At 39.2% G+C, this 26,745-nt stretch overlaps 1 protein-coding gene across 16 annotated transcripts in view; it reads left to right on the top strand.

Annotated features, from left to right (window-relative positions):
• NRXN3 (neurexin 3) overlaps positions 1-26,745 on the top strand; it is a gene marked incomplete at both ends in the record, with an annotated part of 1,633,255 nt that overhangs the window by 585,884 nt on the left and 1,020,626 nt on the right. For 11 of the 16 annotated variants that reach the window (XM_082851716.1, XM_082851715.1, XM_082851717.1 and 8 more), the window contains 2 exons: positions 1,861-2,064; positions 8,476-8,502. In XM_082851716.1, the coding sequence (XP_082707842.1) occupies positions 1,861-2,064; positions 8,476-8,502 (231 nt within the window). The remainder of the gene's footprint in view (positions 1-1,860; positions 2,065-8,475; positions 8,503-26,745) is intronic. The other 5 variants (XM_082851713.1, XM_082851712.1, XM_082851706.1 and 2 more) reach the window with 1 other exon arrangement.

Below are 26,745 nucleotides of genomic sequence, written 5' to 3'. Positions count from 1 at the left end.
GGGTGTATGATGATGACGTACTATTTTGAGAACTTTCCACGTGGTCTGCCTTGTCTCTCCGTGTTCCTATGCCTTTTATGCATGAGGACAGAAGATGTTTGTTTCTTTTGTTCACTGTCATGTCCTCAACACCTAGAAGAGTGCCTGGTATATAGTCACAAATGAGCATATTGTGGTACCTCATAATCTAAAACTATTCATTTACTTCCCAGTATCTACCACAGTCCATTAATTTTATTCTAATCTCAAAGCACCTTTGTATAACTATTCTTAAAATATGCTTGACGCTTCTGTTAAATTGAAGTTTGTTATTATCTGAGCATACCCCTCTTCTTTCCTTTTTGTGTATAGAGATACTGTTTTATCTACCTGTGAAATCTGATGCCATCACTTCTTTCATTAAAAACCCCACCCATCTATCAAGACCAGCTTCAGACTTTACCACATCAATTCTACTCACCTGCATGTTATAGCCTCTCTCTTCTGGATGCTCCTGGCTTTATCAATATATCTTTGCTGGGTCATTTAGCCATGTTTATATTCTAGTAGTTATTTGTGTGTGCTTAGTCTCCCTTCAGGACAGGGGCTGTTGTCTGCTTCACCTTTGTACCCTCCATAGTGCATATTGGAATGTAGCAAATATTTAGTAAGGACCTTTTCAGTGCCAGGTGCTGAGTTCAGTGGCAGTTGGCTTCCTAGGAATGTGAGTGATACTCTCTTCCTATGTTCTCTAAAATATTTGCTAAACAAATGATTAAACAAATTCACGTTTTGAGCCACATGGTGCTACAGAACAGGCCCTGGACTTGGTATTGGATATACCGGGTTAAAGTCCAGACTGTGGGGCTTCCCTGGTGGCGCAGTGGTTGAGAGTCCACCTGCCGATGCAGGGGACACGGGTTCATGCCCCGGTCCGGGAAGATCCCACATGCCGCAGAGTGGCTGGGCCCGTGAGCCATGGCCGCTGAGCCTGCGCGTCTGGAGCCTGTGCTCCGCAACAGGAGAGGCCACAGCAGTGAAAGGCCCGCGTACCGCAAAAAAAAAAAAAAAAAAAAAAAGTCCAGACTGTGTGACTTAGGGATGATAACCTACTCCCCCTAAGACCCTTGGTTTTCTGTTCGAAAGTAGGAATGGTAGACCCACGTTGTGGCATTAAATGAGATAACATATTGGAGGGGGTGGAGGGCTCATAACCAAAGTGTTTGGACTAGAGAAGGTTTCAAATAAAAGTGAGCTTCTTCCTTTCCTATAAAAGTGCTATTTGAATAAAAGTAAAATGTCTGGTTCCCGAAGGTGTGCTTAGCTTTTGTTGTTGTTGTTCTGGCCCTGGCTCCATCAGTCTTCTTTGAACGGGCCAAGCAAACTTCTACGAGGCCTGGCTGTGCTGCTGCTCTTTTCTTTTTCTAGCAGCACTCTGGCAAGTATGTATTTGTTCACTGTGGTGATTATAAACTGCTGCTTCCCTCCTGTTCTTCATGAAATATTTACAGGACTCAAGTTTTGTTTAGTGTCTTGTTTTGCTTTGTCGTGTCTACAGCACACAGAATTACTACCACTTGTGAGGGCATTTTCACTTTTGCAAAATGCCTTCACATCCATTATTTCATGTGGTACCATTGACAAGTCAGTGAGCATGGTAGGGCAGGGACCAGTGCCATCAGATGCCTTTTACAAATGAGGAAATAGAACCTCAGAGTTTAAGGGGTCTGCATACAGCTTAAAAGCGGCAGTGGAGGTCTAGCAAGCACAAGCCACCTGTCTACTAATTTGGTGCCCTCTCCTTCTACTCTGCTTACCCTGGAAGCAAAGGCAGACTCTGGCATCCTTCATCCTGACCATACCCTCCTTTCTTCCCTGCAGAGGCGTCCATCCTGAGCTACGACGGCAGCATGTACATGAAGATCATCATGCCCATGGTCATGCACACCGAGGCAGAGGACGTGTCCTTCCGCTTCATGTCCCAGCGAGCTTACGGGCTGCTGGTGGCCACTACCTCCAGGGACTCTGCCGACACCCTGCGCTTGGAGCTGGATGGGGGGCGCGTGAAGCTCATGGTTAACTTAGGTATCGTATGAAGTACCCTCTGCCACTCTGTTTGGGCTTGTCTTCCCTTTCTTTTCTGATTTTCATTGGTTTGACTGAATTCTTTGTTTGTTTCTTGAAATTTAGCTGCTCACCTCTTGTTTAATAGGCCAAGGATAAATCCCAACAGCAACAAACACCTTCTTGTTTCTGCATGAGGTTTTGATGTCAATTTCTGGTTTCTGACAGTGGTGGTTTCTTTACTAGAAGATTTATTTTCTAAGTTTCCTTTCTTGGTTTTTTGAATCGTTTAGCTTTGTGTAAAACACGCTACTTTGGTCCATCTTTTGATCAAGCACATTCCCATTAAGTCCAACTCCTTGGTCACCACTCAAAACAGTCAAAGCAGAGGACAGGGACAGGGCATGAGATGGAAGCAAAATGGGAGGGTGGTGTTTGAGAGAACGAAGCCATGTGAGTGGGATGAGAAATGCATTGTTTGAAGCTCTGCAAGGACTGTGCCCATGGGAAATTCTGGTGGCCTTGATGACACTAGTATCTCCTTATATTTACTCTCTCCTAGTGGGGAGCACAAGTCACATTACTTCTGTTGTCCCATCGGGGAAAAATTCTATAAGTTTAGAGTCTCTGACACATGGAAGGATGGTGTGGCTCTTGGTATGTGTCCCTTCTTCCTTCCTGACATTCCTACCCTCACTAGACGGCCCTTTTGATAAAAATTATTAAGTCACACTGTTACCAGTTACTCTGTTCTTATATAATACATATGCATTTTTCCTTAGTGTTGAGAAATTATGACAGTTTCAAATTTGTAGCTTGATTGAGAGAGGACCTGTTCTTCTACTGTAATTACCTATAATGATACTTTGGAAATCCCTCTTTTATGGCCTCACATCCTCTCAGGCTGCTGACCTTCTTGGCTGGATTCTAATCAATCTTCTATGGAGAGTGAGGACCTCTTGGTTTTTGGAAGGAAAAAAAGCAATCTCTATTTCTGCTGATTCTACTCAGTAGAAAGTCAGTGCCCTGTGTTGACAGGATTAGTGATACAGCTGCGCTCAAACTTTCTAAGCCTCTGATTTGTTTGGCTATGTTGAATATGTTTAGATACACAACTCCTTCATAAAGATGTCAGTGGAATGGTTTGTCAGAGGCATGGAGAAGACATGATGGACAAATGTATCAGATGCAGGACGATACACAGCCCTGGATGGCCTGGTGGGAAATCAATACCAGTCTTATCTGCTGTCAGGTCAACTGGTCACTCTTGAAGGATGCCTATACGACAATCCTAAAAATCTCTAGGACACAGAAGACTGTTTTGAGCAGTGGCTTGTTTAGTTGTGTGTCTCTTTTTTTTTCCCCAGTTGCAGCTTTTACAACACTATGCCCTTTTTCTTTTCCAAGCATATTTGATTTCTGTTGTCAGTGTGTCTCTTGGTTTTTCTTTGGTTTGCGTGTGTGTGTGTTTGGTTATTTTGGGTTTTGTTTTTCTCTTTTGCTAGATCTTTGTGGGTGTTCTTGAGTTTCCAATCCTCCCCACCATCAGCCATGGTAAATCAAAAGATGGTATTCAACCCTTCAAAGGCCCAAAGCCTGCGGCCCGCATAGCAAACAGCCTTGAGAACAGAGTGTACTGAGCAGCCTGCAGGGACTGGCATTCCCCTGTCCTCCTCACCTTCCCCTCCCTACACCATCCTGCCAACCATCCTGAAACCAACCAACCGGAGTGCATACCTGAAACCACCACCAGTAGCCTACTGTCAAGTTCTCTGAAAAACAACAGAAGAAATAAAAATTAAAAAAAAAAACCCTCCCACAACTAAAATGAAAACAAATGTGACCTCCTAACTAGCTCACAGAAAAGAAGATAGGGTCAGTTTTTAACTCTCTATTTCAAGGTAAGAGAGAGCCAGAGATATAAGGAATATTCAGCCCCGTGGGGTCCTGGGGAAATGCACATTGCCTTTAAACAGACAACTTTTTTTTTTTTCCTTTTTAGATGTTGTTTTGTAAGATTAGAAGGCCAACTATGACAGGTCTCACATCTTAGAAGGAAAAATGGAAGTGGAGGGAGATAAAAGGGGATGAAGAAAGAGATGAACAGGTTCTCTCTCTCTCTTTCTCTCTCCCTCTCTGTCTCTCACACACATACACATACACACAGTCATAGATCCCAGGTGTATTCCTAGAAGCATTATTTTTGCATTTTAAACTGTCACGAAAATCTGAGAGGCATGTGTTTTTTTTTTTGTTGTTGTTGTTGTTTTTCCGGTATGCGGGCCTCTCACTGCTGTGGCCTCTCCCGTTGCGGGGCACAGGCTCCGGACACGCAGGCTCAGCGGCCATGGCTCATGGGCCCAGCCGCTCCGCGGCATGTGGGATCTTCCCGGACCGGGGCACGAACCTGAGTCCCCTGCATCGGCAGGCGGACTCTCAACCACTGCGCCACCAGGGAAGCCCCAAGGTGTGCTTTTTTAAAAGACTCTGCTTTTGCCTCCTGACTCCGTTCTGCACATGATCAGTGTAGCTGTCCTAAGTTGAGGCATCTTAGGCGAAAGAGCACTGTGCTTCTCTAGAAACAGTGGTCACTTCTGTTTTCCCTGAAGGGTATGGTTCACCACAATTATCGGTTTGAATTTACTTTCTTTCAAACCTAACACAGAAAACTGAACTTAAATTCCTTGGACATGTGTGCACAACTCTTCATACTCATGCTTTGTTTGAAGGTTCTCCTACCCCCCTCCCTAGAATATAGCCCTCCATAAATGCTTTTTTTCTCCGTGTCATGAATTCCTATTACCCTTTTTTTCATTATAGTAGAAAATATCTCCAAGCAGAGTGTGCATTTACGTACACAATCCCCAAAACTAATTTCAAAGGATCCCTCCCTCCATTTAAGTTGTGTCTCTTTTCTAGCACAGGCACGAATGATATTCCAGTTTATTTCAAATTGTTCACACATAGAAGGTCATGATATAAATGTCTGTATTTTTCTGATGGAACGTGTTTCTTAAATATCAAGGGGACTAGGCTTTTCCAAGGGCCTTGCTTTCTGAAGATAGCCAGCTGTGGCAACAGCAGCCATGAGCAATGTCCAGCTACTCACAGCACGTTTTTAAAAGCTTTGAGGTTGGCCATTGACCAATCATATTTTTCTCTTAGTATTAAAAGATATAATAATAATTTTTACTATTATAGTATTTTAAAATATTTTGAAAACCTTATTTTAATCTCACAGTAACTTTCTGAGATAAGTCAATAGTGTTTTTATGATCGCTTGATAGATGTGAAACAAAGAAAGTAGGTCACAGAGGTGGGACTACCCATGTTTCTAAACTACTCAGTCATCATGGGTTATCCGTGACCTCCACAGATCAATACTGTGGATCAGTGATGTGACAGACTTAATGACTTCTAACTGCTTTCACGATGGTCACCTTTTAAACATGCACGGAAGGCATCTTTTTCTTAGTGCTTGGTTTGAATTGAGCCATACAGCAGAAAAGTCAATCAGTATTGGTACAGCCTCATTCATGGGCCTGTAAGAATCCTCAGCAGAATGCAGGCAGCCCTTCTTCAGTGGTGGAGGCTTGTAGGCAGTGCCATGCAGCTTGGTTAATTGCATTCAGATTCTCCAGATGTTCTCTCTCTGGAAACATGGACTTGCAGACTACTGTTTACTGTATGCATCACTGAAGACATAAAACACCTAGAAACATTCACCTCTTCCGTGCTCAACCTGAAGCTCACCAATATAGAAAATAATAATTTCTCCTTATTTACTAAAATTAAATGAAACAACTGAAACAGAATGAACAGCACACACACACATACCCACATCCCTCAAATACCATGCCAAGGCTCAGGCAGAGAGAGGACTTCGGCTGCTACTGGAGATCTAAAGGAAATTGCCCTCCCAGGTCAGCTCTTCTGATTCATTTTTTCATTAAAAAACAATACATTGGGCTTCCCGGGTGGTGCAGTGGTTGACAGTCCGCCTGCCAGTGCAGGGGACACGGGTTCGTGCCCTGGTCTGGGAGGATCCCACATGCTGCGGAGCGGCTGGGCCCGTGAGCCATGGCCGCCGAGCCTGCGCGTCCGGAGCCTGTGCTCCGCAACGGGAGAGGCCACAACAGTGAGAGGCCCCCGTACCGCAAAAAAAAAAAACAAAGAAACATCATCACTATCAAGACCACCCTCTCAGACCCTGTGAACAAGGAACTGGGGTAGATTTTTCTCCTCAAACTTACTCTTCAAGTAAAGTAGCAAAATAATTTTTCACTTCTTGACTTAACATACCCAATTGTCTGCTGTCTTGAAAGCTGCAAGTCCTCACATTGTTTTAAAGCCACCATTCAGTTCATGGAATCACTTGAGTGAACCCAGAAGGACAAGCCCAACCCAGCACCTCTGCCTAGACCAGGTCCTTGACTAAGAATAAATCCTCAGCAGCACAGAAGCCAAAGCAGAAGCCACTTCTTATTTAAAGTTCTTGGGGTTGCTGCTTTAGGCTCACTCTTTCCCCTTCCCTCTCTGAAGCGCGCCCATACTTCTGCTTCCCCTCTTTCTTGAATCCATCAGTGAGGGGCATTTCTCCAGCCTCGGGTGATGGTAGGCGAACCTGCAGCTGAGGCCCCACTTCTTCCTCCCTCCCGCCCTCCCCTTCCCCAGTCCTCACCAGGGGCATGGCCTCCTCTGTCCGGTGATCGTACCAGTTGCTCCAGGGCTGTTTGCTCCCACTTTTCTGTTGCGGTTGACGACACATGACAAACCTAACCGCACGAAACCAAACCCAGATTTTTCTCAAGAGATGTTCTTCTGGGGAACAAATAAGCTTCCTGCCCCCTTCCTCAGAATGCTTGGGTGTTATAAATTGCTCCTATCTGGATTCACATAGTTTCATTCTGCCCTGTCATTTGCCACTGGTTTCTTTCTCACTTGCTTAAAATGGTTTACTTCAGGAAATTCAAATCGTGGCATTATCTTCCACAAGTCCTCCAAAACTATTGGGTTAACCTTAGCTAGAAGAAAAGCACAGTTTCTAACTGTATTTTTTTCCTGTAATTTTCTCCTTTCTTTATCATTTTACTTCTACCTTTTAATGTCTGGCTTTAAACAAATTCTTATAGGAATTCCCACAATTGAAAACCAAACTTAGGATCAACTGGGAAGCCTGGTAACAGTTAACCTGAGACATTTCTCTGACCATTCTTCCCAACCCCTACTAACACCCATTGACTCTGCTCTATACCTTTTATGCTGTGTGTCCCTGACTCCAAACAGATATTAATAAAAGGATAGATACTCTGATCTCTGACACAAAATACCTTGTCTGGTGACCAGCACAAGAAAATTAGCCACCCTTTATTCCCTGTCTTTCCCATTAAAAAAAAAAGAATTTTCTTTCTTCAAGATGCAGGATCACAGAGGGAAATAGGTAGGATGTCAAAGGTGCCCAAGACCTCCTCCCCATGTGCCTGTCTCGCCTTCTCCTCAAATGCTGTGGGCGCTTGATTCAGTCTGAGCATTCAGGCAGGAAGACGGAGATGGGCTTCATGAGGGGGTTGGTCTGGGGGCCTTTGAAACTACAGCAGAGACCCCAATCAATTATGATAACATCATACAACTCCTTTTAGCCAGCACCCGAGCCCACCTCTCTAAAATCTGGGATGGGTGTTTGTGCGGTTAGCTGTTTGCAAGTGGCCATTTTATGACAGAAAATGACCAGGTGGTGTTAACCCTTTCCTTACCTCTGAGGATAACGGCAAATCTGCCTGCATAAATTTCTATAGCATTTGGGGCCTGACCTGAGGAGAGAGGGTGGAGGGAGTTTGGTTTTAGAAAAAGAGAAAGGGTTAAATACTGCACTGAGAAACTTCATGGACAGATTTGTTAAAATGATACGATATGTCAGACTGGTGATATATCTTTGAAATACTAAAACAAAAATTGTCTTGATGGTACTTTTAAAGATAAATTTTAAGAAAAACCAGTTGTAGAGAGAAACAAACTAAAACCTACATTTGGTGGGGAAATTTTTGCAGTATTTTCCAAGTTTAACAAAATTAATATTTCAAAGTCCAGTTTTGAAATACTTTATATAAGTGAATAGGATTTTTGAAAGAAAAAAAAAAAGAAGCCTACTTGGTGTCTATTGTGGATATATATGTATACCAGTATATATCTCTATACATACGTGTATATATATATGTGTGTGTGTGTATATATATATGTATCCAACTTTACTAAACAATATACTGTACATATACACCCACCCTTAAACTTGTGCATACTGTATATATATATATAAAATGGCCACATTTCTTGCGTGTGTCTGTCCCCGGAAGGGTGGACTGATTGTTTTTGGATGTCTGCAGCTGTTACCTTGAAGGATGCAATTTCATCTTTCATTTATTTTTCCCCATCTAGACTGTATCAGGATAAACTGTAACTCCAGTAAGTTTTCCCTCAAGTTTCATTTTGTTCTTTAAAAAAAAAAAGAAAACTGACTTTATTTTGTTTACTGTTTTATGAGCTGTTTTTTATTTGAATTATTTTATTTTTTGACAGTGGAGTTGGGGGGAACTGGGGTTGACAAGCTGAAGGGCTGGGGTGATGGTTTGGGCTGAGTGTGGCCCAGGGTGTGGTTTCGGAATTGCGGCAGGTCCTCTCTTCTTTCCTTGCATTTGTTCTATATGCGGAAAAGGAGGAAAGGGTACCTGGATAATGACTTTGAAAATGAATTGAAATGGTAATTTGTTGTTTTGGGAAAATAACTCTCAGGGGTGGACAAAAAGCATTAGAGCAACCAGAATGCACTTCTCCACTACCAAAAGCTTCAGAAAATGAAAGCAAAGTTCATGACCCACAAGGTGGCTGCCAACTCTGACATTTGTTTCTTGGCATTTATCGCTGTAGGTTTGTTTTTTTTTTTTTCCCCCTAAGGAGGGTGGGCAAAGCATTGCTCTTGGTAATAATGCAACATTTTAACCAAAGACTTGAGATACATTCTAGCTCTTCTGAATAAAGAATGGCAGACTATTATTTTTACCTTATTCCATTCAAATATTCCACCTCTTGAAGAAGGGTCTTAAGGAGGAACAGGCTGAATACTACTCACGCATTTCTTCCTCTGTCTCAGAAGTGCACATTAACTGGAGTCATGAAGTAGGGCAGTCGGAGGAGAAAGAGGAAAGATGGGCATGAGGGAAAGAGTAGAACTAGGTGATAAAAGGAAGAAAGGAAGAAATATACTTTGAGCTCTATAGTGTGTCATATTAGTTAAGGCAATTAAATAACAATTAAGCAACTAGGATAATTGGTTAGGGTGATAAGCTGCAACAGACAATCCCAGCATTTCAATGGCTCAACAAAAAAGGTTTCTTTCTTGTTCGGGCAAAGTCCAATGCCAGTTGAGCAGCTCTCCTGGTCAGCTCTCTTCAAAGAAGTAATTCAGGCAACTAAGATTCTTCCATGAGTTGGGTTCAACAACCTTGGAGTTTTTCGCCTCTCGTTCTATCCATAGGGAAGAGAGAGAGAGCTTGGATAGTTATGCAATATGTTTTATTGCCTTGCCTGAAAATGCCATACATCGCTTCTGCTTATATTTTGTCAGACATGGTTCCATCTTAAACTCAGAGGAAACTGGGAAATACAGTCTTCCTGTGGACCAGGAAGACAAAACTGGATTGACTGAGCATCTAACACACATGATTCTCAGTATTATCTCCTGATTTTTTGCTGCTTTCCTTGCTAGGGTCTTTCTGTAGGAACAAACTCAGAAAAGGAGATAGCCTCTTACATTTCATTTACTTGTTTGTCCCATCCTTCTAAAAATTTTAAAGGTGTTAGCTGGTTTAACCTTCTTTCTTGGGAGATATATTATCAGGATGACAAACTAATGAAGCCCAAATCCACTTCTGGGTGGCAAATGTTCCATATAAATGAACAGCAACAACAAAAAGAAATGTAAAAAATTGATATAAACAACAACTTCCTAAAGTACAGTGCTTTCTGCTTGTTCTGGCATCACTTTCAGTTAATTTAAGCAATGTCCTATATTGCTGTGTTTAAATATTTCTAATTAGCCAGAAATTTCTCATGATATTTAGATCATTACAAGTCTAATTGAAACATCCTTTTTCTCCGAAGACTGGCATTTTCTCTTTCTTTAAGCAGCTTTATTGATATATAATTTCCATACCACAGAGTTCATCCATTGTAAGCCTACAGTTCAGTGATTTTTATTAAATTTCTAGGGTTGTCCAGATATCACCATATTCACATTTTAGAACATTTCCAACACTCCCCAAATTTCTCTTATGTCCTTTTGCAGTTAATCCCTTCTCCTGCCCATACTCCTAGACAGCTGTTGGTCTGCTTTTGTCTCTATAAACCTGCCTTTTCTGGGCATTTTGTATAAATGGAATCATATAACATGTAGTCATCTGTGTCTGGCTCCTTAAAAAAATATAGCATATCTATAGAAAACTTTTTCTTTTCCTTTTGCATTAGTTTCCAGAAGGAAATAAGATGAAAGCTGAGCATGAAGGTGGAGAACGTCTTCCAAAGTTGAATCTGGCACCTTCTGGCTTCAGAGACTTATTTGCAGAACAGAGAACTGAGGGAGTTATTTGATCAGGGTATCAGGGCCTGCTTTTTGTGTTCTATCCATACTTTATCTTACATTTAATTCCATATATTCCATCTGATCAGCCATGGAGAGTCATCATAAGACAAATTCCCAAATTCTTTCTCCTGGGAATACAGTGATTCTTATCCAGGGCACAGATGCCAGCAGATTTTCTAAGCCTGATAAAAGATTTTCTATTCAGAGCCACCAAAAGCAGCATCGAGAGGAAATGCACACGGCAAAGCTGCGTTCCCGACTTCGATCACGGAATAGAAAGAATATAATTGGCTTAAATCAATATTTAGGTAAAAAGCCAAGAATGGATTTTGAAAAATCAATTTTGAATTCTCATGATAAATCTTTAACATACTAAGGAAGTTAGTTTTGGTGAAAGCATCAGAGAAAGAATACATAGTGCCCACTAGTTGCACAGGGGTTGAATAGAAACAAAACAAAACACAAGCTCTTCAAACTAATCTAAGTCCTTTAATGCTGAGGTGTATAGATGTGTACCCAGGGTACTGTAGAGTCACAAAGTATATGTGATACATTTTCTTGACGTTAATTGTTGATTTGGAGTAAAAATTTGAATTGAAAGCAAAGTGATATATGATGCAGAAGGATACAAATAAACATGAATCTTATTTAATAGATAAATCTTATTATGTTTTAAGAAAAAAACATAAGAATTCAAAGTCCTATCATTTTTATTGTGTATCTTCTCTATTCCATTCCCACCATTATTGGCACTTGGGTAGAAAAGTTTGAGAAGACTATACAACTAAATTAGGAGATAAAACAGGTACAGGTGACTAGAACTTCTAAACCCCTCTTCTCACATACCTATCAGAGTTCATAGTTCAACTTGTTATAGAATCTCAAGTTGTTTCTGTAATCTCAAGTTGTGCGGATCCTGTCTCTTACACAGTTTTTCACTGGAAGAGTACAAGAAGTAAGATTGATTTGCAGCCTGAGTGTGAGAGGGAAGGACTTTCCACTTACTCCTGAGCTCCAGCTGGCATTTCAGTAGCTGTCATAGGGTGTAATTGCTCAAGTTGCAACACAAAACTTTTTTCTCTTGAAGGGACATAGTGAATTAAACTTTAAGTTTGTATATAAGTTCATGAATTTTTCCAGTTAATTCTTTTTTAGAATGCCTGTTCTGTGAAAAGTCAGTCAGGTAACATACTGAATGACATCATCTGTTTTCTTTTTTTTTTCCTGTTCATCTGCCTCAAAATATTGTTCGTTCAGGGAAATGGCTATTTCCAAGGGTTTGTGTGACTGTCTTTTTAATGGCAAGAAGAACATGAAGAAGGACCATCTTCCAGTGTGAGGAGAAAACAGCTGGACATGATAGAGGGCAGTGATCACAAGACAAAAGCCTTTTTCCTTTTGGCTTTCTTGGCTGGCCCTTCTGTCAGTAACTGACACAGCTCCATGACAAGGGTTTCCAAGAAGCAGAAACAATTTTCTAATCAGGTTCTCTGCCTTTCTCCCTTTCTTACTTTCTCTTTTCCAGTACTTTGTCTTTCCCCATAACATCTATGATATACTTATCATTACTCATTCCAAATATTACTACCCCTGCTCTCCAAATCCTGCAAGGATACCACACCATAAACTCTTCTCAGGCTGTTATCACCAAACATTTATTAGAGACTGTGCCAATCAAAGTCTTTGGTTGAATTGGGAATATGCTGTGTTTGATTCATCTGCCAGGGATATTTTAAAATAAGTAGTAAGGAAATTTCCAATTTAGAACTGACTTTAAAACTGCGAAAGAGCAACAGAGTTGGCAGTCATCATGGTGGATTGAACTCCAGGGTGACCTGGAGCACAGCTAAAGAAAACAGGGCTGCTTTCTGGGAATTTCTGGAGGAAATCACTCATTCCTATGGTTCCAGTTCCATGAGGCTGGCAGTACCTAAGAGGCATGCAGTTCTGAAAACAGGTATGAACTTCTTGTTGATCTCGTGGGTGTTTGCTCAAATGAAAGTCTGTAAAATGGTTTGTCGTCTTGAACCTTGTCTGATTGTGACTCTGCCCTGTGATTTCCTAGCCCCTCCTTCATCCCATCCCTTTTAAGCTGTGTGCCGTATGAATGAATACAGTGACCTCATATTGATTAAATGAGTCTAGTATGAATGAATATAGTGAACACAAATTAATGAATGTCAGTTTCCCACTTTTTTCCAATCTTTCTCTCTCAAAGGCTAATTCCTCTGTGTGTGGCCATTCTCTCAATCTTTCTGGAAAGGAGGGCATATATCACATGAAAGTTGTGAGGAAATCGTGAGTTTTGTGTATATGCCTGACTATTTAGGTATATGTAGAGCTCCCCCCAGTTACTTTGAAGTTGAAGCCTTACTAATTTACCTGTGATAAGATTAATGTTTTCCTTCTTTGACATACAAAAATATACTGACCTTAAGACAGGGAGGTGCCACAATGTAGTCATTTGTGTCTGAGAACAGCTTTTATAATCTTGTCCACTTCCCACAGACTCTGTTATCTTTGAATCATAGAGATGCACAGTAATATAAGAGCTGCAAGAAAATAACATCACAAGGATGTTCTGTATCTCCAAATCATACCTCTGAAAGCTACTAGTATTTACTAAATATTCCTTCTCTTGCACTTGCTCTGCCTCGCACCTGTTTTTTGCTTTTTGCTTTCGCTTCTCTGCTTTGGGTTTCCAGGCAGACTCAATGCCAGTGTTTTGGCAAAGTCAACGGGGTGTGGGTGGTTCTTGCTTAATTTAGGCATTAAAATTTATTACACTAGACTTCTGGTTTTCTTCTCTTTTTCTCTGTCTTCCCTGTCTGTGGTACCAGAATAAGTGACATCATCTTTAGGCCTGCTTCATCTAGAAATCCCAGAGCTGACTTGTTGAGCTTATCCCTTTAACTCAGAAACACTTACCTCCTCAGGTCAACCAGGAGGCTGACTTCTTCATTATTAAGTCTCTGAAAAGGCAACTGTAGAACCTCTCTGGTATCCGTTCCAAGATTTGGATCACCATTGCTGTCAGCCTGATCATACTACTTCTCTTAGTAGAGTTTTAGTGAAGATGGAAAAAAATCACAAAGCAGAATCTTATATCCAATAATGTATTATTCTTTATCCAACTATCAACATCACACCTGAGACTTTGTATTTCTTTATGGAATGATTATGGTGTACTTCAACTTTTACCAAAACCTGAATTTTAAAAGATAACACATAATAATTTTGTTTCTCTTTGGAATGTTTTATATTTCTTGTGACATATAAAATACCTCACATGTAAGTTTATTCGTAGTATCAATAATAGGCAGATTTGACTGTGATAGTAGGATGCTTCCTAAATAAACATTGAATATTACAAAGATAGGCTGGGTTCAACCCTTTCTATACCACTAATGAGTTTTGTGTCTGTGGACAATTTACTTTAACCCTCAGTTTCCTCAGTTGTAAAATGTGCATAATTATAGTATCTGCGTCTTTGAGTAAGAACAGAAGCTAGAACGTAACATGTGCTAAATGTGTGGTGATGGTGATGGTTTTGGTGATGATGAGGATGACTTGTACTAGCAGAGTATTTCAACTGAAAAGATGATCTTTTGAGAACTGTTTTTGTTCAAGAATGGATACCTATGTATTCTTAAAGCCTTTCTTGGTAGCTTGATAGATGCCTGTAAAATGAGCATCCTACTTCCTTCAGTCTATTACTCAGGGCAATAATAAACTCTTTTCAAGGCCATCAAAGTTGCATTGGATTCTGCATCAATAGCATTACTAATACTGTTGATGAGAACATCACATTGGCTTTTTTTCCCCCCTCAGTGCATTATGATAAACAAATACTTGATGTTAACCCAGAACTAATGAAAGTATTTTGGTTTCATGAGTTCTTCTGTTTTTGTCTTGGAGACTCTGATATCATTTTAATGAAAGCTTAATAGTGTTCTAAAATGAAAATATTATCTTTAAAGTGCACAGATATGATTCAATGATATCATATTTGTGACTTTAATATCTTCTAATATCAATTTGGTATAATCTAAACAGGAACTAAAATAAGAGAGAGTCAGAGAAATAAGAGTTTTTGCAGCAAGGGTACAGATTTCTGGCTAAGAATATTACTGTCTGTCTGGCTTCCTTGACACATTCCTGGCATGGATTTAAAAGTCATCAAGTTTATTCAGACCATTGTGAGAAAGGAGGGCTAGATCACCAAGAGGAGAAGAGAGTCATCCCCTTCTTAGGAGATCTTGTATTTTGGTTTCAACCAGTTTGTTGAGGCATAGCATGTCAGTATGTTAAGAGATTCACATGTGGACCTTTGGGTAATTGAAATTACACATATTCCATACACATATACAAAGGCTGGTGGTTCAGGCTTTATCAGATTTATACATGATGCCCAGAGAAGTAGAGAATTAATGACCATTTAGCAGTTAGAACTACAGTACCATCCATCCCCAAATTCTGAGAATGTCCTTTGAGCACAGGTTAAAATAGAGAAAATCAGAAGAAGGAACGTCTCTTTCAGTGGCTTTAGCTAAGACCACTTTTTCTGTGATTTGAAACTGATCCCTGGGCTCTAACATGCAAATCTATCACTTTTTGGTCTGCTTCTCTTATGTACAGTGGGCTCCTGGTATGGAAAAGTCCACTCAGGAAGGTATTTTAACATTTGTAATCCATCTGGATTTTAGGAAGGATAAAGGGATTGGGATCAAGCACCCAATTAAAGAGTAGATAGAAGTGAGATTGAAGCATTATATTATAAATAAGTGGCTTCCCAAGGAGAGTGTTTTGTCTCATAAAAGGAAGAAGCAGAGGAAATAGCAAAGGAGATGGAAAAAGCAAAGAAGTTAAAAACACACTTCACGAAGTATATAGATATAAGCAAAGTTGATAGAGTTATTGAATTTTAGAAAAGGTTGATAAATAAAGGCGTAAAATTTCTCTATCTGAACATCCTAAAAAAGAGCAAACACCTTGCCAATTTAGGAATGATCTATGGTGAACTGAACTGTCTGGCAAGAGAGGCAATATAGACTCCTAGAACTGTTTACAATCACGGTTCAAGCCACTGTACTTTTCCATGAAATTAGTATACATAGTTTGGAGATATGTACATACATACAGTGATATCTTATGTCAACACAGCCTAAAATTTTTATGCTGATATCTGGCCACTGTAGGATTTTCATGACCTGAAGCTACCTTGGACATAGTGTATACTTAAAAAATAATTAAGTCACTGAGGTAATGAATTGTACCCATTTCTCTACCTTAATTTATTATTTTTACAAATACTCTTAGGGATCGATACAGAGATACAAGCCAGAAAAATATCAACTACAGCTCTTTGTTTTGTTGTCATTCTAAAAGGAAGAAAAAACTAACTGGAGTGAATTTGTTCTTTTATCCCTAATAATCTGAAAGAATAAATATTATTTTCTCTGTAAAGCAGGGAATTGCAGACAAAATGAAGGTTTTCATGAAATCCAATTTGTCCAGGCTTTGGTTGGAGTCAGAAGAATTTCATGAAGGAAGGTGAATGTGTATCAGTAAATATTACATGTTGTCACTCTTTGTTCACTTATTCGATGATCATTCACTGAGAGTTAACTGGGTTCCAGGTGTTGATGTCAGTTTTAGGGATTTATACTGTGGATTTCCAAGGAAAATGCAGAAGGAATCCTCATAGACTACGCACACACCCATTTTCCCCTCATTTTCTGTTTCTCTTAGAGAAATTGAAACTCAGATGTATGTACCTTTAAAATCCAGATGAGTTTCTCATAGATTTTATTCAGCAATTGTTCATTTCAGTATTCCATTCAACATAATGGTTTCTTTTTTTCACAATGTATGTATGTTCCTAGTGCTGAGGCCCTGAACACTGGGTCTCCTTAGTCACGTCTTTTTCCTTATTTTCCTTTTTCTGTTTTGGCTTGTCCTCCTGCATCTGACCACCTGCTTAGAGCCATACAAAACGTCAACAGCTGATGTTTCAGGCACTGTAATTTTGACTATAAATGGTGTTTCTGTTTTTTCTTCTACGGTTTGAAAATGTCTTTTTATACTCTGATCCATTTTATTTGTCTAATTGCCGCAGTAAGGTTTACAAGGTGACAAGTTCGCTAAGTATTAGGCACAGTTTATATTTAGGAGCAGTTTATATTTTGAAAATTAGGAAGGATCGCTTTATCAATGAGGTGTAGTACGTGTAGTAACCATTTGGCAAGTTAACATTCCCAACCAAACCCTTTATTCCTGTTTGATAACAAGATACAGTGAATCTGTGAATATCAGTGAATATACTTCTTTTTTGTTGCTTTTCACTAGATAGTATATATAGTGCAGCAGGTTTCACTCATACATTATTTAGGAGAAGATTATAATTTGAATTATAGAATTTCTGGAGCAGTTAACCACAAAGTGCAAGTCTCCCTACTGATTCAGAGCATCTCAGCAGAGTTTTTCTCAGTTTTAGAATCAATTTTGGGAAGAAAACTTAGACACCAGGGGATGTTGCTTCTGAAAGAAACAGAGTAATTTTCTGGCTGTTCTATTGATTAAGTGACTAAAATCACAAGGCTTTCTAACTGGATGTTTATTAGAAGTTGGAGAAATAAATCTTAAAGGGGATGTTTACATTTTCCTTCTGAAAATGAAGTTGTTTCAGAGTAAATCTGATTATACAATATTTGTATACAAAACAATTTTGCTGTCATCCCAAAAGCCTTGTGAAAGCAAGAGGTATATGGTGCTTAGTTATAGTAATCTAAGTCTTCCTGAATGGCTGACATTATATTGCAATAGGAAAATGTTAAAAGGCATGTGTTCTAAAAGACAGACAAAATGTAATAGAGAGCATATCCCCTGAAGCAAAGTCTTTGAACGGTTATGAGCTCAGGATCCTCCCAGTAGGCCTGTCGGGGCATATATTTAAATATTAACATGTTATGAATGGGGGAGCCAAGGCTTGCGGAAGGTGCGTGCATTGCACAAGGTCTCAGGGTGATCAGTGGCAGGCATGAGTCTTCAAAAATTTCCTTTTCTGATTCTTAATCAAATGAACACCATTTGTCACCTAAGTTGTAGTCTTTTAGTGATGCTACGAGACATGATTTTCTTCAGAATTAGTTTTAAAAAATGCAGGGTGGGGGGGTAAACCACTGCAAAGATACCAAATTAGGAAGGATATGGTGACCTAAACTCTTGGTTGGTGGGTGAACAGCATTATGAATAGAGTGAAGTTTAGTTCTGAAGTCTAAGAGATGACAGAGAAATGAAATTCATGTTACCCACAAGTGTGGGCAGGATAAAATCTAAAACAATAAACAGGGGGCTATTCCTCTGTTCTTAAGAAAATAAAAGGTAAGAAAATTAGAAATGTTCAAGGTGGAGAGAAGAAGGGCTGTCTATTTCCTCTGAGCGGTTTTCCTGTGACAGTCTGTCAGGAAGCCCTTTTCCTTCCAAGGAGAAGGAACTACCCCACTGACCGAAAGGAGGATGCCCCCAGGAGTGGGGTGGTGAGAGAAGCAGAGACAGAAAACAGGAAAGGAGCCGAAGCAGCAGATGGCAACAACATAATGTGTGCAAAGTAGGCAAAGACCAAGAGAAAGGACACACGTGAGTATTTGTAATGGAGTAGCATAAGAGGAATGTGTTCTATCGCTGTAGAAAAATTCTGTATCTTTCTGATCTCACAAAGAAAAAGAAAACACAGTAGAAGGTGAATAAAGACAATATGGTGAAGCCATTGGCCTAGGGGATGGCTAGAGAAGGCTTGCCATCTCCTTATAAGAAGAAATTCATGGTTGAAATTAAAGTCATATTGTATACCTGTCAATAGTTGGAATGTTTAACTTAACTGTTTGATTCACTGATTGTTATTTACAAGCAAACTCCCTATTTGATAAAGGAACCAATTAAAAAAAAAACTTGCTGATTATCAGAAATAGAAAAGCTAGGTGTTCTATTACCCTAATGACTAGGTAAGTGCCCAGGTACGTATCCATGACTGAGTTTATCCATACCCCTACATACCTGGTAGAATGAGAATCTCATGATTGACATCTCAAAGGCAAGAAAATTGAACACTAAGTGAAGACACAACCCCATTCTTTCCCCTTGACAAATTTTCCCCGAATGCTTTTCTTCCTTTGTTACAGCAAAAATGGATGCTGCTAAGTCCATATACAAGGACATTTGCAATAACAAATTTTAAACCTTTGCTATTGTTATATAAAGTGATCGACTTTACAAATGGCTACTAGTTACAGTAAAAATTATAGCCAAGATTGTTTTCTGCCTGCCAGGCTCTGAGATGAGCAGTTTGCTTGCATGATCTTGTTTAATCTTCACCATGGTCTTATAAGGTGTTATTATCCTCATTTTAGACATGAGACTTAATCATGTGAAACACTTTGCCTGGCCTCACCTTCCGTGTATCTGACCTCAATGCTGTGCTCCTCACGACCGCACATGTTGCCTGTCCAGCTCAGATGCTGACATGTTGATGCTCAGATGAACACAATCAGCACTCCAGGACAAGGGCTAATGGTCCCCACGAAAGACGCTGCATCTAGTCACTAATAAATCCTATTTCTTTAGCTGGTCTTTCTGTAACCTTGACCTTTCCGGAGTCAGGCTTCCTCACCTCAGCTTTATAGACATATTAGTGTCCCGTTCTTATTCATAACTAGTCTCTAAGGCACTGCTTAATTCTGTGACAGGAAGGTACTTGGCATTTAGGGATGCATAGAGGATGAATTAGGAATTATCACAGACATAGGGATGACTAAGAAGAGGGTAGTGTTGGAATGCCATAACAGCTAATTGCTGAGTCATCCTCCATGTGCCTGATGCCTAGTTGGTATTCCCTGTCTTTTATCTCTTTCCATCAGACCCTAGTGCTCTAGTCTCAGCAAACAGATTGTGGTTACCCGACTTCCCCAAACTCTCTTATACCTCCGTTTCTGCATCCATGCTTTACCTTATGCACTTTACCTTATGTGGACCATTTCTGTCTGTATCTCCATAGCCAACTGCTTCTCATCCTTCATGACAGCTCAGGGGTCACCACTCTTGCGAAGCCTTCCCTTCCTCAGGCACGTCTAGGTTTGTTCATCTCTAAAGTTCCAGAGCACCCTGAATGCACAACCTTCAGAAGTCTCATCACATTTGTGTTGCTTTATTTGCTTACATGTGTACCTCCTGAACCAATCTTTGGATTCCTCACAGTTTGGGAAAATGTCCTATTTGTCATTGTATCTTCACTGTCTGGCCAGTGCCAGACATATAGTTGGCATTAATGCACATTTATTGAATTAATAATTATAAGCCTAATGACTTGAAACTTTGAATGACAAGAGAAATCTCCATGTATGAATACAGATTACTTAGTAAGAGGAAAATTGTTCCATATTTACAAAGAAGGAAATCTCCGCAGATCCAATTAGAATACCATAGATTAACATGTTAAGGATATTTGTCCAGGTCCTAAAGAGAAATATGTTTTCAGAAATCCTTACTAAATAATACTATGTAAGAAGGCTGACATTTAAAATGAGGAAATGTAATTTCAAATTGATCTGATTCTTCTTTTGATTGTTCAAAGAAACATCGGAAGCACAAATTGCTTTTGGGCAGTATTGTTCTGTACATGTCAAATTGTGTAGGTTTTATGTCTCACCCACCCTGGATAGAAATCTATACTCTTTCCTGTATTATTTTTATAGGCCTCTTTAAGCTTCAGACTGATCCTAAAGAGAATGAGGAACATTACTCAGAGCAGAAAAACAAAACAAAAACAAACAACAGCAGCATGGGTGGCAGCGTTACCTGGTGGGAAGAAAAGAACTTGTGGGTTCAGTTATACCTGCTCTGCTACTCATTAGCCCTTGTCCCTAAGGCAATTTCTCTGAGCCATCATTATTAGTAGTAATAGCTATAACATCATTTGATGAAGAAGAAAAATAATTGAACGGAAGCCTTGCTCCCAACCATGTGATTTTCATCCCAGCATTTAAACGGGCACCAAAACCCGCTGTCACTCCTGTGGCCCTCATGTCTCACAGCTTGGATTGCTCGTTGATCATTTGAACTTGTAACAATAGAAACATCAGTTACCCGGGCCTCCTGGGTACTTGCCTAACCTTTCTGATTTTTCAAAGGAAATTGCTTCTTTTGTAAAATGTTTCACAGGAGATAGGACAGGAATCAGTGTTTGAAGAAGCTGAGTGTGCCCGAGATAACTTCCAGGGTTTTAATGTAGCAGCTGGTATAGAATCTTGTGTGAAATGAATTCAGGGCTTTTTCTCTCACTCCAAGTAAGGTCATATTATTAAGAGTGAGGATCCTCATCTAGCAAAGTCACAGGGATCAAGGGTTCAGTTTAATGCCAGAGAGGTTAAGCTGTCCTTGGTAAAGCTGAGTGGTACAAGTGCCACGCCTTTATGTTTGCCTATGAAGAGATATATACAGAAGAAACAAAAACATCAAAAATGGGCCAGTGTTTAGTGAGCATTTATTTTGGGCCATGTAATATTTTCAGTTGTTACATATATTCTATAATCCCACAATAATTATACGCAGTAGGCAGAACCGTCTATATGATTTGTGGAGCCTAGTGCAAAATGAAAATGTGAACCCCTTGTTAAAAAAGGAGGAAAGAAGCTTACCCTTTTCTTTAACACTCTGTCTCTCTCTACCTGTGGTGGTGTTTTTCTTTCCTTTTTCTTAAATTTGCCATCTGATGTGCTCCCTCAAGCATGAGGATACTCATGGGGTAAGTGCAGACCCTCACAGTCACACAAGACTCCACCCAACGGCTCAGCACAAAGGGCAGAAAGTAGCAGCAGTTGTTTTCTGGGTGGAGGTAGAAAAGCGGGTGGCCAGGCACTCATCCTGAGGGCCCGGATGATGCATGAACGAAGGCTCCCTTTCAACATCACTTAAAAAAAAAATTCAAAGATAAAATTCTTCTTTATTTTTTTTAAATTTTATTTATTTTTTTATACAGCAGATTCTTATTAGTCATCAATTTTATAGACATCAGTGTATACATGTCAATCCCAATCTCCTAATTCATTGCACCCCCACCCCCACCCCCCCGCCACTTTCCCCCCTTGGTGTCCATACGTTTGTTCTCTACGTCTGTGTCTCAGTTTCTGCTCTGCAAACTGGTTCATCTGTACCATTTTTCTAGGTTCCACATATATGTGTTAATATATGCTATTTGTTTTTCTCTTTCTGACTTACTTCACTCTGTATGACAGTCTCTAGGTCCATCCACGTCTCTAGAAATGACCCAATTTTGTTCTTTTTATGGCTGAGTAATATTCCATTGTATATATGTACCACAACTTCTATATCCATTCATCTGTCGATGGGCATTTAGGTTGCTTCCATGACCTGGCTATTGTAAATAGTGCTGCAGTGAACATTGGGGTGCATGTGTCATTTTGAATTATGGTTTTCTCTGGGTATATGCCCAGTAGTGGGATTGCTGGATCATATGGTAATTCTATTTTTAGTTTTTTAAGGAACGTCCATACTGTTCTCCATAGTGGCTCTATCAATTTACATTCCCACCAACAGTGCAAGAGGGTTCCCCTTTATCCACACCCCTCCGGCGTTTGTTGTTTGTAGATTTTCTGATGATGCCCATTCTAACTGGTGTGAGGTGATACCACACTGTAGTTTTGATTTGCATTTCTCTAATAATTAGTGATGTTGAGCAGCTTTTCATGTGCTTCTTGGCCATCTGTATGTCTTCTTTGGATAAATGTCTATTTAGGTCTTCTGCCCATTTTTGGATTGGATTGTTCGTTTTTCTAATATTGAGCTACATGAGCTGTTTATATATTTTGGACATTAATCCTTTGTCCGTTGATTCGTGTGCAAATACTTTCTCCCATTCTGAGGGTTGTCTTTTCGTCTTGTTTATGGTTTCCTTTTCTGTGCAAAAACTTTGAAGTTTCATTAGGTCCCATTTGTTTATTTTTGTTTCTATTTCCATTACTCTAGGAGGCAGATCAAAAAAGATTGTGCTGTGATTTATGTCAAAGAGTGTTCTCCCTATGTTTTCCTCTAGGAGTTTTATAGTGTCCAGTCTTACATTTAGGTCTTGAAAACACATTTTGAGTTTATTTTTGTGTATGGTGTTAGGGAGTGTTCTAATTTGATACTTTTACATGTAGCTGTCCAGTTTTCCCAGCACCACTTATTGAAGACACTGTTTTTGCTCCATTGTATATCCTTGCCTCCTTTGTCATAGATTAGTTGACCATAGGTACATGGGTTTACCTCTGGGCTTTTTATCTTGTTCCATTGATCTATGTTTATGTTTTTGGGCCAGTACCATATTATCTTGATTACTGTAGCTTTGTAGTATAGTCTGAAGTCAGGGAGTCTGATTCCTCCAGCTCCATTTTTCTCCCTCAAGACTGTTTTGGCCATTCAGAGTCTTTTGTGTCTCCATACAAATTTTAAGATTGTTTTGTTCTAGTTCTGTAAAAAATGCCATTGGTAATTTGATAGGAATTGCACTGAATCTGTAGATTGCTTTGGGTAGAATAGTCATTTTCACAATATTGATTCTTCCAATCCAAGAACGTAGTATATCTCTCCATCTGTTGGTATCATCTTTAATTTCTTTCATGTCTTATAGTTTTCTGCATACAGGTCTTTTGTCTCCCTAGGTAGGTTGATTCCTAGGTACTTTATTCTTTTTGTTGCAGTGGCAAATGGGAGTGTTTCCTTAATTTCTCTTTCAGAGTTTTCATCATTAGTGTATAGGAATGCAAGAGATTTCTGTGCATTGATTTTGTATCCTGCAACTTTACCAAATTCATTGATTAGCTCTAGTAGTTTTCTGGTGGCATCTTTAGGATTCTCTATGTATAGTATCATGTCATCTGCAAATAGTGACAGTTTTATTTCTTTTTTTCCAATTTGTATTCCTTTTATTTCTTTTTCTTCTCTGATTGCCGTGGCTAGCACTTCCAAAACTATGTTGAATAATAGTGGCGAGAGTAGACATCATTGTCTTGTTCCTGATCTTAGAGGAAATGCTTTTAGTTTTACACCAACGAGAATGATGTTTGCTGTGGGTTTGTCCTATGTGGTCTTTATTATGTTGAGGTAGAGTCCCTCTATGCCCACTTTCTGGAGAGTTTTTTTCATAAATGGGTGTTGAATTTTGTCAAAAGCTTTTTCTGCATCTATTGAGATGATCATATGGTTTTTCTTCTTCAATTTGTTAATGTTGTGTATCACACTGATTGATTTGCATATATTACAGAATCCTTGCATCCCTGGGATAAATCCCACCTGATCATGGTGTATGATCCTTTTAATGTGTTGCTGGATTCTGTTCGCTAGTATTTTGTTGAGGATTTTTGCATCTATATTCATCAGTGCTATTGGTCTGTAATTTTTTTTTTTGTACTATCTTCCCCTGGTTTTGGTACAGGGTGATGGTGGCCTCATAGAATTAGTTTGGAAGTGTTCCTTCTTCTGCAATTTTTTGGAAGAGTTTGAGAAGGATGGATGTTAGCTCTTCTCTAAATGTTTGATAGAATTCACCTGTGAAGCCATCTGGTCCTGGACTTTTGTTTGTTGGAAGATTTTTAATCACAATTTCAATTTCATTACTTGTAATTGGTCTGTTCATATTTTCTAGTTCTTCCTGGTTCAGTCTTGGAAGGTTATACCTTTCTAAGAATTTATCCATTTCTTCCTGGTTGTCCATTTTATTGGCATAGAGTTGCTTGTAGTAGTCCCTTAGGATGCTTTGTATTTCTGTGGTGTCTGTTGTAACTTCTCCTTTTTCATTTCTAATTTTATTGATTTGAGTCCTCTTCCTCTTTTTGTTGATGAGTCTGGCTAATGGTTTATCAATTTTGTTTACCTTCTCAAAGAAGCAACTTTTAGTTTTATTTATCTTAGCTGTTGTTTTCTTTGTTTCTATTTCATTTATTTCTGCTCTGATCTTTATGATTTCTTTCCTTCTGCTAACTTTGGGTTTTGTTTTTTCTTCTTTCTCTAGTTCCTTTCCATGTAAGGTTAGATTGTTAATTTGAGATTTGTCTTGTTTCTTGAGGTAGGCTTGTATAGCTATAAACTTCCCTCTTAGAACTGCTTTTGCTGCATCCCATAGGTTTTAGATCATCGTGTTTTCATTGTCATTTATCTCTAGGTATTTTTTGATTTCTTCTTTGATTTCTTCAGTGATCTCTTGGTTATTTAGTAACATATTGTTTAGCCTCCATGTGTTTGTGTTTTTTACATTTTTTCCCTGTAGTTGATTTCTAATCTCATAGCATTGTGGTCGGAAAAGATGCCTGATACGATTTCAATTTTCTTAAATTTACTGAGGCTTGATTTGTGACCTTAGATGTGATCTATCCTGGAGAATGTTCCATACACACTTGAGAAGAAAGTGTATGTCCATTCCATCTGCTGTTTTTGGATGGGATGTCCTATAAATATCAATTAAATCTATCTAGTCTATTGTGTCATTTAAATCTTCTGTTTCCTTATTTATTTTCACTTTGGATGATCTGTCCATTGGTGCAAGTGAGGTGTTAAAGTCCCCCACTATTATTGTGTTACTGTCAATTTCCTCTTTTATAGCTGTTAGTATTTGCCTTATGTATTGAGGTGCTCCTATCTTGGGAGCATATATATTTATAATTGTTATATCTTCTTCTTGGATTGATCCCTTGATCATTATGTAGTATCCTTCCTTGTCTCTCGTAACATTCTTTATTTTAAAGTTGATTTTATCTGATATGAGTATTGCTACTCCAGCTTTCTTTTGTTTTCCATTTGCATGGAATATCTTTTTGCATCCCATCACTTTCAGTCTGTATGTGTCCCTAAGTCTGAAATGAGTCTCTTGTAGACAGCATATATATGGGTCTTGTTTTTGTATCCATTCAGCAAGCCTTTGTCTTTTGGTTGGAGCATTTAATCCATTCATGTTTAAGGTAATTATTGATATGTATGTTCCTATGACCATTTTCTTAATTGTTTTGGGTTTGTTTTTGTAGGTCGTTTTCTTCTCTTGTGTTTCCCACTTAGAGAAGTTCCTTTAACATTTGTTGTAGAGCTGGTTTGGTGGTGCTGAATTCTCTTAGCTTTTGCCTGTCTGTAAAGCTTTTGCTTTTTCCATCGAATCTGAATGAGATCCTCGCCGGGTAGAGTAATCTTGCTTGTAGGTTCTTCCCTTTCATCACTGTAAGTATATCATGCCACTTCCTTCTGGTTTGTAGAGTTTCTGCTGAGAAATCAGCTGTTAACCTTATGGGAGTTCCCTTGTATGTTATTTGTCATTTTTCCCTTGCTGCTTTCAATAGTTTTTCTTTGTCTTTAATTTTTGCCAATTTGATTACTATGTGTCTCGGAGTGTTTCTCCTTGGGTTTATCCTGTATGGGACTCTGTGCGCTTCCTGGACTTGGGTGGCTCTTTCCTTTCCCATGTTAGGGAAGATTTAGACTATAGTCTCTTCAAATATTTTCTCGGGTCCTTTCTCTCTCTCTTCTCCTTCTGGGACCCCTATAATGTGAATGTTGTTGCGTTTAATATCGTCCCAGAGGTTTCTTAGAGTGTCTTCATTTCTTTTCATTCTTTTTTCTTTATTGTGCTCCACAGCAGTGAATTCCACCATTCTGTCTTCCAGGTCACTTATCCATTCTTCTGCTTCAGTTATTCTGCTATTGATTCCTTCTAGTGTATTTTTCATTTCAGTTATTGTACTGTTCATCTCTGTTTGTTCTTTAATTCTTCTAGGTTTTTGTTCCTTAATTCTTCTAGGTCTTTGTTAAACGTTTCTTGCGTCTTCTGGATCTTTGCCTCCATTCTTTTTTCCGAGGTTCTGGATCATCTTCACTATTATTCTGAATTCTTTTTCTGGAAGGTTGCCTGTCTCCACTTCATTTAGTTGTTTTTCTGGGGTTTTATCTTGTTCCTTCATCTGGTACATAGCCCTCTGCCTTTTCATCTTGTCTGTCTTCCTATGAATGTGGCTTTTGTTCCACAGCCTGCAGGATTG

The sequence above is a fragment of the Leucopleurus acutus genome, assembly GCF_964270905.1.
Source record: "Leucopleurus acutus genome assembly, chromosome: 1".
NCBI lineage: Eukaryota > Metazoa > Chordata > Mammalia > Artiodactyla > Delphinidae > Leucopleurus > Leucopleurus acutus.
The sequence above is the reverse complement of the archived record's forward strand: the minus strand, read 5'-3'. Positions and strand labels throughout refer to the sequence as shown.